The following is a 13,718-nucleotide window of genomic DNA, read 5'->3' on the forward strand; positions in this document are numbered from 1 at the left end:
TAGAATATCGTCTTAGATAATGAACTATATTTTCATGAAAACTCACTCCCAGATGAATTATGAAAATAAATATTGATCTAGAATATACAGAGATTAAAATGAGTATAAATACATGTGTGCTACTGTCGCAAGTTAATTTTAAAGGTCTATTGGATTTCCTGATTATTTTACATTATTCTGAATGCAAAGATAATGAACAACATTACATTATGTTATGAAAATGTTTGGACTCTTGCAATTAACAATATACTTTAAAAAAACGCTCTAAAAATCAGTGTAAACAAATCTTTGAAAGCTAATTTTCTTCTATCGAAAATACTAAAAGATGTAATTTATCATTTATAATAAAAAAAATGTTTAATACAAATAAAAACAATATTTATAATATAAAATTATAAAAAGTATACATATTGGAATGACGATCTACACGTCTGGAATTTTACATTGATGACAGTTTTCCATGGCTTCTTGGAACTCCTCGATTTGAAGAGTTAATTCGAAGAAATTGTATTTCTCGTGTATGTTCTTTGTAGCTGCCATTAGTACTCCTTGAGGATTCGTTCCTGGAACTGATATAAGCTTTAGTAGAACCGTTGTTTCTGTGTTTTTTTCGAATACTACCAATGGCTAGGTGAGCGCACAGAGCCGTTTTGTCCAGGCTGAGCGCCCAAATCCTCAAGTTGTGAACGCGCTTGACCCCTTCAATCTGCAAGAAAATGCCCATGACATCATTGAAATCGATCCCCTTTGGCATTCCCTCCATGAGAACTAGCAGCGTGTCTTTAATAATGTTAAACGTCGTTATTAACACCAATACGGAGAAGACGAACGTGCAGATTGGATCCACGATATTCAATTCCGGCTGCGACATGAATACTTATTAATACATAGTTTTTTGGGCAAAACCTCGATTAGTACGATGTTGAGTTATAGTTTGGAATTACTTAAATGGATCCGTACTAATCAAGGGTGTTCTGTAATTGAAAATTACTTTAAAATAGATGACCAAAGCGGCAACGAAAACGCCGAAGCTCTGTATGAAGTCACCAATAACGTGGATGTAGGCGGCTCTAACGTTAATATTATCGGTATGGCTGTGGTTGTGACTGCTGCCTCCATGGCTATGGCCATGCTGATGCAGAGTTAAACCCATTCTGTGCAATAAGAAACAATGCGTGAGAACGAAGCATGAATGCGTTGCGTGAGAAGCGTTTTTGTATTACATTAAGTTCACGCCGACCCCAATAGCGGAAGTGACCAGCATAACAAAAGAATCAATTTCAAAGTCCCTATCGATGACCCTTTGAATGGCTAGGTAGACCAGAATTCCGGTGACAACCCATATCATAAGCACGGACGTTAGGGCGCCGATGACTTCCGCTCTGTACCACCCGAAAGACATCTTCTTCGTAGCAGGCCTGGTAGCCATCCAAAGCGAAAACAGCGAGATCATGAAGCTGGCGAAATCCGTTAGCAGATGGGCGGCATCCGTGGCGATCGCCAAGCTGCTCGAGAAATACCCTCCTAAAAATAATAAATTTTGGAGATTTAGGTCAACGGCTATTTAAAACTATTTTTTAGTTTATATACCTATGACCTCTCCTATCATGAAAATGACGCAGAGCACGCTAGCAATGATCAGCTTCCTTTTGGCTCGCTTATCGATATCTTCCGATCGGGACTTGTGGCAATGCTTGTTTACTGTAAAATCAGTTTTCTGAAATAGTAATCGTGAAGTGCGTGGAATCGTAGAGTTTGTTTACTAAGATTGGTGGTGTCGCAGTTCTCCTTTGTGTGAGAGGAGAGATCAACATCTTTGGTGGATTCCATATCAATGATCTCGCCTTCTAGCACCCTGCAGCATCCTGCGTTGGGCTTCCCGTGGACGCAGTATATCATCATCCTGGGCGAAGCCGTCGAAGGGCTGGAGAGGCTGTTTGTTCTACCAAAGGCTCCATAGTTGTTGTTACCGTTAACACTATAAAAGACGACATTCAACTTGAATCTGTTCGATTCTCGAGACGCGATAAGATATCGGGGCACGCAGCGCGCTTCTTTCCTTACTAGATTACAAGAGTAAAATAAAATTACTTACAAAATCGGCGAAAACTTTTCTCCGTTCTGCATATTGTATGTAAATCCTTGGATGCACGGAAAAGGAAAATGGAATATCTTCTGGAAGCACAAACAAACTAAACTAAATAACGTTCTTCGTCAATCTGAGTCGAAAATAATAAATATTATTTAGGTAAAGTGGCACAGACTCGTTAGATAGTCATTGATAGTGCACCCGACCCCAACATCGTTGTACATAATACTTTATCTTATTCAGACTTTTCACTTATTTCGGAATTCCAAATAAGTGTAATCATTCGATGCGATAATAACGCAGCGTACTTCTTTGTTTGCTCAATAATGTTTCCACTCCAAGAGGCACGTTTCAATCGGAGTTATTTCAATTGGCGATGACCAACCAATGGAAGTGGCAAAGAAACACATCTTATCAGAGCTGATAATGTTTTTTTTTAAATGTTCATAAAAGTGCGCTCTTTTTGAAATTGCCGCTCTTCTTATTGGTGGGGGCGTGAGTGGGGTACTGAAGAGAGGAACAGGTTGACCAACGTGGGAAACTGAAAACAAATTAGTCAGGTTCGGTTAATGTTATCAAACATGTTCGGTGTGGAATTCGGTTTTTTGTAAACATTCGGGAGAGAGTCGAGAAAGGATGGTGGTGAAATGGGATCGGCGTTGAAGAAGCTTTAACCTGGGCAATCAGCACTTGGGTGTCATGGGATTTTGCACGAGAAGATACTTTCTTCTCTCTATCTGTTTGCTGCAATTGGTGAGTGAACAAGTGTGACCAATTAAGAACGTTCAAATTACACCTTCCCCCCCATTGTTTTGCAGATTTCGCTCTTCCAGAGACAAGTCTTTGAATTCTTGGGTTTCCTGTGGATTCCCATATTTCTTAACTTCTTTGACATCATCTTTGTCATATTTGGCTTCTTTGGCGCCTACCAGTACAGGCCCAAGTATATCATCTCGGTGAGTCACAACCAATCCAATCAGACTCACTATATAACCAGGATGAATCTGTGTTTCAGTATGCTGTGTGGCATTTGCTGTGGCTCGGATGGAACGTTTTCATCATTTGCTTATATTTAGATATTGGATTGCTCAACCACAAGGTAATACATCTTACATGATCCCTCTATTTTTAGTTTTCTTTTATTGCAGCAATATAAAAAAAAACTTTGTTTTTCAGGAAAGTGTTGTGCTAAAATTGGATTCAGCCAGTGAGAGCTGGTGGATTAAAAATGGACCTGGGTGCAAAGGGGTGCTGAATACAACATATGGAGTACCTGTTGTGGAAAATGTTACCAATTGTTTAGTGGATTATCGCTATGTTGAGATCTTCCAAGCAGGATTGCAATGTGTTTTAGCTGTAAGTTGTTACATATAATTAACATAACAAACACTATAATATTTTGTTTTTAGTTTCTTGGGACTGTAATAGGTTGTTGCTTAAGTAAAATCTTTCTTGAAGAGGATGATAGTTGTAAGTATATCTTGTAGAAGTTACTCATGACAACAATCAGAAAACAAGAAAAAAAAAACATTAATATAAAAATCAAACTGTTGTAAAGCTTGCTACTAATTTTGGTAGATAACATTTAGGAGTATAAATAGCTATAAAATTAATATCCTTACAGTTGATTTCATTGGTGGATTTGATTCACAAACGGTTTGGTAAGTTGAGGGAAATTAAGGATAATATATACATATATGCCTGATGCATTTTTCTAGATTATTTTGCAAGAACCTTTGTAGTGTTGTAGAATCTTAGTTCGATTTTATTTTTCAGTTAATTACTTGGGTGGAGCTGGTAAAGGTCCCCAGCATTTAGCATTACAACCAATGTATGTGGATGTTGATCGTATGATACTAAACGCATATAACGAAATGCCTAAATCTGACTGCACAACTGTGGGGTCTCTTATGAAATCCGCACATAAAAGTCACACGACAGATGTTGACCCGATCAGACCTGGCCTTACCTTTTGCACGTTTGGCTCGAACAAGCGACCCCAGCACCTAAACATAACGAATGTGACTTCCCTCTAAGCTTTCACACAAATATTGTATATCTGTATACATACATATATAATAATTTAACGAATGCTCACTTATACGCTTAATAAACCTATTTATTTTGGATGTGGTACGCAATAATAATAACAAGCATGTTCAATTTTACTATACGTTTATTTATAATAAAACGATTGAACTCTAATGGTTTTCCTTTCTCATCTTGGAATATTTTTCTCCAGCATCACGTAAATCGAGAAAGAAGCCGAAACGAATGTCTCTTTATTCAATAGAGTTCAGTCCGCAAAGGGAGAGACAGGGGGATAGCGACAGTAATGATTACGACAATGAGAATCTGCCGCAGCCGGTCTCGCCGAAACCTATGACACCTAGGCGGGTGAAGCGTAGGAGCGTCATGCAAAGGGGTTCTTCTGGGAGACACAGCACCAGCAGCAGGAGGCACAACAACAGATCTTCCACCAGGAGTTCCAGACGGGCAGTCCAGAATCCGGTGACACGCTTGATGGAACAACAGCAGAAGATCCAGCAGCAACAACAGCAGCAGCAGCACTACGATAGTCCTGCGAGTCCTGTTGAACCCCAGACCTTTTTCAGTAGTGCCTCCAACAACAATCTAATGGTTCCTCCGCAGAGCTGGCAGAGTAACGGCCACACGAATCCCACGTATCAGCAGTCATCGACGCAGTCGCTGAACGAGCACGATGACTTCGATGAGCTCTACAATAATCGACCTGCGTCCGTTAGGTCCAGTTATTCCAACTTCCACGGGACCAGGGCTATCAATTACGCCCAGCAGCATTACCATAGTCATGCGACGCCCCAGGTTCCGCAGAAGAGGCTTGCCAACCCCGGCAGACAAAGTATGCGCTCCATGGCTTTCCTTAACAATGGTCCACCAGCCTATAGCTCTCAAGGCCAATTAGGTTTAGATTCCGAAACCACGATATAGGAGGCCGATTTCCCCGCGACTTGAGTGTCGTCGGTCTCTCTTAATATATTTTTGTACTTCATTCACGTATAGGTATGACTCGTGTGAATTATCATTTACTGTACTGTGCAAGGATATCGCGATCCACTCAAATAAAATTGTTGCCCGGGCGACAATACTTAAAAAAAAAGTTATATAGGGTGATTCACAAAACTAGAAAAACAAACATGGATGTGGGAGAAACCATTATATTATTGTATATTCAGTCACATAACTATGTTCTCTGTTTGCAAAAACCAACAAAGAACATGATTATATATAAATAATATACATGTGAAAGAGGTCCAAATTACCTAAAGAAGTGAGTTCATTTAATTTTTGTTGCGCAAATCGACAATCATATATTTACATTGCACAATAATTCTAATTTTAGATAACCAACTACTTATAACTTTTTTTAAAAAGGGATTTATATCAATTTATTTATTAATATAAATCTTTCCGGCCCTATTTCTACCCCTTTCGGGTTTAACAGCCACCACAATTTTTTGTTGATGAACCAACGACCTTTCGTATCAGATTTTCGTGATACAGGCGACCATAGCCACACTACTTTTAACTTATTATCATCTTAAACGCAACGTGATACTTTCGTTGCCTACCTCTAAAATGTTATTAACAAATTTACTGAATCTCATTATTTTCTAGTATACTTACTCTTCCAGAAAACTTAAATTCAAAGTGAATTGATTTGTACTATCTTCCTGAAAAATATTGAAGACAGCTAATTTCAATTGGAATTTTAATATAATTTTCCGATCGTTGCTCAATGAAATGAACTCTTATGATAAATAGTTGAATCACCCTGTATACATGCACATTTCGTTTAAAAATATTCTTACTCAAATCTAATAAATCCAAACTTCAAAGGTTGCCTTATTGGAACCACAAACACTTACTAATCAGTGCAATTAATAAAATTGGATAAAAATAGTAATACATGAGTAATGAGCATATATTTGTGATATTTATAACTAGGTTTTAAGGTAACACCCATATCATGTAATCGTAATATATTTATACATGTATATCTTTTGTAAGGGACTCTTTCTGTTTTGATGTTTGTTTGTTTGTTTTTTTAACTGAAAACTACGAACGTGTTCTGCACGGATCAGAACATTATACAACATTTGTACATAGCCGTTCCACAATATGTGCACTGGACGTTATTTATTTATTACACTCCATTGTTCCTCGGATTATTTGCACGGGGAACTTACGTACAAGAGACAAGGATAATCATTTGAATAGTAGCTAATAAGTTTTACTATTCTGAAGCAGTTTTAATTACTTCGATGTTAAGTATTTTAAGGATCGCTTTTATCAAATAAATTCGTCTGTAAGTGTTTACGATTCATTTTTAACGACCAAAGTATTATTTAGTTCTGTAATGTTTTATTTTTTAATTATTATTTCTGTTTAATTTAATTTTTATGTTTATTTAATGTATACAGGGTGTATCCGAATTGCGTAGCCAAATTTTTTGGGGATTTTGTATATTGCTCAAAACGATAAGAAAATATGAAGCAAAACGATGTTTGTATCAAGCCGAAATCAACACTTTTGTTTGTTTATTTTAAAATAAAAGTGCTGCACAAATGAATGTTTATTTTTTTTACCTTCATCCAACAGTCATATACTTTATTCATAATACCGATCCGAAAGACGTTTCTAGTTCAAACAAACATTAATAACCACTAAACAGTTTTTCATTAAACGAGTCAATATTTTGTCTCCGGGCACAAGAAAGGAACTGTGTTTCGTAACAGGTTAAAAATATGCAATGCATTTTATTATGTTTAAAATTAACATTAGGCCATAACCACTTTGAAACGACTAATTGTAATAAACATCATACAAATATTTTTACTAAGTTAAAAGAATTGCATTTGTTATTGAACTTGTCTGAAAGTCGCGGTATTTTCATCTTCGGTTTAACGTTGAATCGAATTTCAATGGAAACCGTAAACGATGCAATCAGCGTATCCTTCGATATCTATATTTAAAAAATCCTGGCATAAAGACAGGAAAATCTAAAAATCCTTCAATACCAAAATACATCTAAATTTAGACGTGCAGAGAATAGCAGCAACTAGACACACAGTAATTAATAATTTATGTAATTTATTATATCACAATTCATATGATCATGTAATTAAATAAGAATAAACTTTATAATAAATTAATGGATTATACACTTTGATCATAGCTCAACGCAGTGATAATTAACGAGATTATACTGTAAATTTGAATGTAGATTTTATAGTCAATAGTCGATAAGCATAAATAACATTGAAATGAATAACACAAATATTTCTTTTTCGGTAATTACTCATTACAAAATATGTTTATACTTTCCGATACTTCACTCGAGGCTATCATGTAATGTAATTGAAATGTTTATCAATAAGACTATCATCTTGATTCGTATATTAAGTGAAAGATTTTAATAACTTTGTATATTGAAATTTTACTCAATTACTTTAATAACAGAATATAGAGCCTTTTATTTTAATACTGTAATATATAATTATGTAAAATATAATATAATGTTATAATTACCATGTAAATCAATAAATTTCAACTAATATTATTTCGGTTGTTTCTGGACTATCTTCAGAATGGTTAGGGCTTTGAAACTATTGATTTTTGAATGCCTAACCCTAATACTCCGCTTAGCGGAATTAAAAGACTTGTAAAGATAAACAATGGGAATACTCTAAATTTATACAACCTTGCATTAAGAACCAAATATCCTTCAATATTATAATTGAGCTAAATTTAGATGCATATTATTAAAACATATTCAGTTCAATTTAGAATCCAAATATGTAAAAGTTGTTTGCCAAATGCATCATAAATCTTGCTATTTATTTATTAAAGAATGCGCGATGAATTAAAAAATGCATTACAGATACACGTATTGTAGGTAATGAAGATGTTGTACTACGTTGTGTATTGATGTTGCTAGGTCTGGGCAATAAGCAAGAAACTTCCTGGATAACTTTCGATTAGCACATAGATAATAATTGACATTGATAACAAATTTATTATTTATTAATTTACAGTTTGCGCTATTGGATCAATTTAGAAATATGTTAGGTAATCTAAAGCGATCGTCGCGAGTCGCGTCATCTGTAATTATTTAGCGATTATGATGATATTTATTTTGTCCCTCATCCCTACCAAATATCTATATATGAAAGTGTGTGAGTGTATATATATAAAAAGTATCTGTATATACGTAATGTAAGTGTATGAATAAGAAAAAATCGCGATGCGCGCGCGCTCGCGCGATTCACGCGCTCCTCGGCGATAGCTTTTCCGCATATAGATCCCTGTGTATTTTCAGAGTCGTCGCATTACGAAAGACCTAAACATCGATTCGCAAACAATATGAAACGAATTCTCTCCAACTACTTATACAGAAGTGACTTCAAGCAATTGGGTTTCAGCAAATTAGTGCCCTCCGTCCAGACATCTTCCCTGCATACGATACAAAATAAAGTGAGGTTTTCTGTGATAATATCGATGAAATAAGTACTTAACTTTCCGATTGTTTTCCAGGATGACTTCAAACAGTTGCCAAAGCACAGGACACCAAGGTAAAAAACAATATGAAATTAATAGCTCATACTTCAATTAATCCCATCGTCCTCGCTTCACCAAAAATGAATGATTTTTTATTTTTTTCGTTATCTGCTTATATTTTACGTTCGAAATTGTTATTTATTATTTTCAGACGGCGGTTCTCTTTTATCCACGATCCATATTATTCGTAAGTAATTCCATCCATCCCTCCAAGAAATACTCGTTTCTTTTATATTTTAATACTTTGACCCGTCTTTCCTTTGTGCGTAAGTTTCACCCCCCTAAACCGTTGTGCACTGACCTTTCTAGATCGTCCGAGCAAGAGCAGCCCGAGGACACGCTCTTCGAGATGTTCAAGAACAAGGACTCGGGCTTACTCTCAATGGGCAAGTTCCTCGCGGTAAGTGTTATATAACAACAAAGTGGAGCGCGTCGAAGCTATCCTATGTTTTTTGAAGGCGCTTCGCAGCACCGGTCTCCGCAAAAATGATCCCCGACTTAAGGAGATGATGGAGAACTTGAAAAAGGTGCAGAAGAGTACGAACGCGGAAGGCGCTTCCATCGACACGCAGAAACTAGACTTAGACACATTCCGCAGCATCGTCTCCCAGAATATCGGCATCATATCGCGCGCCTTTCGCCACCAATTTATTATACCGGAGTTCCAGAGCTTTAGCAAAGAGATCGAAGAGATCTATTGGAAGTGCAAGGACAATACTGACGGCAAAGTGAGTGAAATCCCTTAAACCCAAAGACAGTACCCTATTTACAATCCCGCTTTCAGGTGGCCTCGTATATTCCTCAATTAGCTAGGATGAGTCCGAATTATTGGGGTGTTAGTATATGCACCATTGATGGCCAGAAGTTCTCAATTGGTGACGTAAATGTGCCTTTTACACTTCAATCTTGTAGCAAACCACTAACTTATGCCATAGCTTTAGATCAATTGGGAGCGGACGCTGTCCATGCCTACGTTGGGCAAGAGCCCAGCGGCAGGAATTTTAATGAACTTATTTTAGATCACAACAGTAATATAAAAATCCATAACCACCGCTTGGAAATCTTAACTAATATATGTTTTGTTTTTAGAAAAACCGCATAATCCTATGATTAATGCCGGTGCTATCTTGGTGTGCGCTTTATTGAAGACTTTAGTGAAACCTGAAATGACCCTAGCCGAAAAATTCGATTTTACAATGAAAAATTTCGAGGTATTTATGACCCCCAAATGTTTTTATCCAATAATCTAATTTAATGTTTTGCGTAGAGATTGGCTGGTGGCGAGGATTTCGGGTTTAATAACGCTGTGTTCCTATCGGAACGTGAAGCGGCTGATAGGAACTACGCGCTGGGTTTTTACATGCGTGAACACAAATGTTTCCCGCTAAAGACGAGTTTCAGGGAATGTATGGATTTCTACTTCCAGGTAAATATTGATCGTCATCGTATCCTTGGGGTTACTAAACTATTGATTTATTTTACAGTGCTGCTCAATGGAAGCGAACTGTGATACCGTAGCTGTTATGGCAGCTACTCTTGCGAACGCTGGTATATGTCCTCTGACCGAAGAGAAGGTTCTTGGACCGGAAAGTGTTAGGGACGTGTTATCTTTGATGCACAGCTGCGGAATGTACGACTATTCTGGCCAGTTTGCCTTCAAAGTAATATGATTTAGTGATAGTCAATTAAGTTAACCGATAAATTAACGCTCGTTGTTTACAGGTTGGCCTTCCGGCAAAATCCGGAGTTTGCGGAGGTATGTTGGTGGTAATACCAAACGTGATGGGGATCTGCACTTGGTCCCCAGGTTTGGACAATCTCGGTAACAGTTGCCGAGGAGTCCAGTTTTGCGAGGAATTGGTGAAGAAGTTCAATTTCCACAGGTACGATAACTTGACGCACGCAAGCAACAAAACAGATCCAAGAAGGCACAAGTTCGAGACGAAAGGTTTAAATATTGTCAATCTGCTGTTCTGTGCAGCCAGCGGAGATATCACAGCATTGAGAAGGTAATAACACTGTTGCATCATCGTGATTGCTCTTATAAGATAATCAATAATCCAATTTCTGTTTCAGACATAAATTGTCGGGCATGGACATGACGTTATCGGATTACGACGGTCGCACTGCCCTTCACTTGGCTGCAGCTGAAGGGCACGTGGAAAGCGTGGAATTCTTATTGAGCTATTGTCAAGTTCCTTACAACGTGAAAGACAGATGGGGAAACACTCCGCTCGAGGAAGCCACCGCTTTTGGACACACCAAAGTGATCACTCTTCTGCAGCAGTGGGCTGAGACTCAACACAAGGAGGCTCCGACCGTGGAGGAACAAGGCGACACGAGCACCCCAATCCCACCTCACGCAGCTTAACTTATCCCAAAATAAATAAACCGTAATCAAAAACAAAAAATAACGAAAAATTCTAAAAGACAAACCTATCTTCCAGTCATCCAGGTTTATCGAACAGTATTAAATTTATCCCAACCCAAATGCTATTATATATATATATAATAAAATATAGTTATATCTTTTAGTAACGTTGATGTTGTAACTAAAAATGCAGTTAGCTAGAGCATTCTGAGAGTTGATGTAATGATTGATGAGGACAATAAAAATAATTTTAAAGTTTCAAGTTCAAGGTCGAGATGTAGCCTTCTGTGCATGTTTTTCGATCGTTACGAAATACAGCATTTCGAGTAGGTCCAAAGTAATCGTTTGTCGTGCACACCTCGTAAACTTTAATCGTCAGATAAGGTGCATTGTATTCTCAAATTGGACATTCTAGATACCGGTGTCCAGATGATGTTTTCGCGTGTCGCGCTCGTATTCTTCTTACATTGTTGTTTTTTTGCTGATGTAGAATTCACCTTGCGTAAGTCCCGAATTTTTTTTGGTGAATAGTAATACGACTGAGAAAAACAAATAGATTTGTCCTTGCAGAGGAAACTTCCATTCGGCGATTAGATAAGCCGTATGTGCACGGTTCAGTCTATATTCAAGGTGCAAACGAAATCGTCCCGATAAGGTTTGGAACCCCATTCGTTATCAATGGCACAGCCAAAGTCTATTGCAGGATTAGATTCTGTGACGTTCATCATAAATGTTCACTTTAATCATCGCAGCATCATCATCATCATTAGTGCTGCACCAACACGCGCTGATAAATAATGCATGCTGAATAATGCACGCCGCATTATGCAACGTGAAATTATTAATAATGGATGGAGCATGGAATAAATGGTGATCCTATCCCGGCGGATCCGCAGATTAATCCTCGATTCGCCAGTTTATTTCCTGATGGTGTTTGCATACATTATACTCCTGTGTCAACCGGAAACTCGAGAGGAAAAAGCTCGAATCACCATATTAGTTTATGTTTTAGAAATAAAATTATGCAATTCCTAAAATAATAAATTTTCAAATAGTATCAAAACTAAATAAACAACTTCATGAAATTTATTATTAACTAAAAATTTACAAAATATATTTTAATGGCAATTTTTGGAAAAATATAACAATCTAAAATTTGCAAAATAATTATTAAATAATTATTAGTTTATTCACAATCCTTCTGTTAATTATAAAATATTATATAGAAAAAAAACTTTTTCTAATGAAATAATTAAAATGTAATGGTTTTGCTATATTGTGGTTATTTGGTTTATATATCGTGTAAATCTACACACTCATTGAAATCAACTAAAGGCGTTTTCGAGCTTCTAATTACAATTACAAATATGCGCGGTATTATTTGATGAGTCGCTTTACGTCTGCAAAAATTTGTGAGTAGTTTCATAACAGTAACAATTGTTGTTTGTTAATGATGAGCTGTACAAAAATAATCTTCTGACTCACATATTCGGTATAATATCACGGTGAGTTTATGTCTATTTGCTAAATGACTAAAACAACTGATAATAAAACAATGGTCTTGTGCAAATGAATATTAAAAGATATTTTTCATCCATTCTTCAAGAATCACGTTTGATACATTTAGACAATTTTACGATTAAACGTATTTCCGATTTAAAAAAAAAGAAACATACAATCAATGTGAATAAAAACACAAGGTTACAAATAAAGCTATAAAAAACAAACAGCTGTGATTCTTATGGTGGAGTATCGATATTATTGTTACATATTTGAATTATATATTTATGTGCATAATATGAAATATGTAATGTATACAAATTACTATGCAATGTATTATACATAGAGTAGTATACAATTGATGCTGATAGTTCAGATATGTAACATGATTATATCTCATTCTACTCATAGTGTGGACGCAGCATTAACCACACAAATGTTAACACATATCGACGAACGTGATAGAATTTAGTTTATTTAACGTAATTTTATACTAACGTATTCATAATCTTTAAAACATGAATGATAAAGAAAATATAGTCATGAATAATATTTTGCCAATCATGTTAAAATTTCAGTATTACTAGATTTACTGTTCTGTTCTTATTCCACCATTCTATAATAGATCACACACCTTACGGTGTCAATGTTTTATTAAGCATAAAAAAGTAAATAAATACATAGTAAAACAAGCGAACAATGCATATAAACAAACAAATTAAAAATACATTAATAAAAAAGTGAATGGACCATTAAAAACGTCTATAGACAATTACACGCAGTCAACCTGATAATTTGTAAATAAACAAGAAATTTATGACAAAAAAAAATAATTCAACATTTATATAAACTTTTCACGAGCAGGGACCTATCAGCTCTTATCACAGTGTAGTGTAGACCTCGGATAGTTAAATAAAAAGTGTTAAAAAGATTGTTAAGGGGTAACAAAGCATTAATATGAAACAACAGAATAAACACATTATAATAAATATTTAAACAACACAGCTTTTAATAAAATTTAAAATTAGTCTATATATATTGCTATATTTCATCCTTAACAGGACTTCCATAGATGTCAGAAGGTGAACTTTCTGAGTGATTAGTCCACTTATAAGCATTTACGATTTATATGTTTATACTTTTAAATCTGTTTTTATT

General features: G+C 35.9%; 3 protein-coding genes across 5 annotated transcripts; 2 read left to right on the forward strand and 1 right to left on the reverse strand.

Moving 5' to 3' along the window:
- Positions 1 to 338: 338 nt before the first annotated feature.
- On the reverse strand, positions 339 to 2,492 carry LOC108557828 (zinc transporter 2). Of its 2 annotated transcripts, XM_017914503.1 has the most exons (8): positions 2,398 to 2,492; positions 2,096 to 2,175; positions 1,764 to 1,978; positions 1,591 to 1,701; positions 1,224 to 1,524; positions 992 to 1,154; positions 622 to 862; positions 339 to 569 (listed from the first exon to the last, which is right to left on the reverse strand). In XM_017914503.1, exons 2-8 carry the CDS (start codon positions 2,125 to 2,127, stop codon positions 424 to 426), a joined length of 1,209 nt encoding a protein of 402 aa, XP_017769992.1. In that variant the 5' UTR covers positions 2,128 to 2,175; positions 2,398 to 2,492; the 3' UTR covers positions 339 to 423. The 2 variants fall into 2 exon arrangements, with proteins under 2 accessions (XP_017769992.1, XP_017769991.1); XM_017914502.1 differs by lacking the exon at positions 2,398 to 2,492 and having other exon boundaries at positions 2,096 to 2,390.
- Positions 2,493 to 2,619: 127 nt separating this feature from the next.
- On the forward strand, positions 2,620 to 5,469 carry LOC108557827 (sodium/potassium-transporting ATPase subunit beta-1-interacting protein). The gene is made up of 6 exons (XM_017914501.1): positions 2,620 to 2,842; positions 2,908 to 3,045; positions 3,105 to 3,188; positions 3,266 to 3,445; positions 3,499 to 3,559; positions 4,332 to 5,469. Exons 1-6 carry the CDS (start codon positions 2,789 to 2,791, stop codon positions 5,057 to 5,059), a joined length of 1,245 nt encoding a protein of 414 aa, XP_017769990.1. The 5' UTR covers positions 2,620 to 2,788; the 3' UTR covers positions 5,060 to 5,469.
- A 2,915-nt stretch (positions 5,470 to 8,384) lies between these two features.
- LOC108557825 (glutaminase kidney isoform, mitochondrial) lies at positions 8,385 to 11,322 on the forward strand. Of its 2 annotated transcripts, XM_017914499.1 has the most exons (11): positions 8,386 to 8,605; positions 8,666 to 8,703; positions 8,841 to 8,876; positions 8,999 to 9,089; positions 9,148 to 9,417; positions 9,474 to 9,717; positions 9,779 to 9,900; positions 9,957 to 10,115; positions 10,174 to 10,350; positions 10,412 to 10,698; positions 10,766 to 11,322. In XM_017914499.1, the coding sequence occupies exons 1-11, from the start codon at positions 8,495 to 8,497 to the stop codon at positions 11,058 to 11,060; spliced, it is 1,830 nt and encodes a 609-aa protein (XP_017769988.1). In that variant the 5' UTR covers positions 8,386 to 8,494; the 3' UTR covers positions 11,061 to 11,322. The 2 variants fall into 2 exon arrangements, with proteins under 2 accessions (XP_017769989.1, XP_017769988.1); XM_017914500.1 differs by lacking the exon at positions 8,841 to 8,876 and having other exon boundaries at positions 8,385 to 8,605.
- Positions 11,323 to 13,718: the final 2,396 nt, after the last annotated feature.

The sequence above is a fragment of the Nicrophorus vespilloides genome, unplaced genomic scaffold (assembly GCF_001412225.1).
Source record: "Nicrophorus vespilloides isolate i.1.1-1 unplaced genomic scaffold, Nicve_v1.0, whole genome shotgun sequence".
NCBI lineage: Eukaryota > Metazoa > Arthropoda > Insecta > Coleoptera > Silphidae > Nicrophorus > Nicrophorus vespilloides.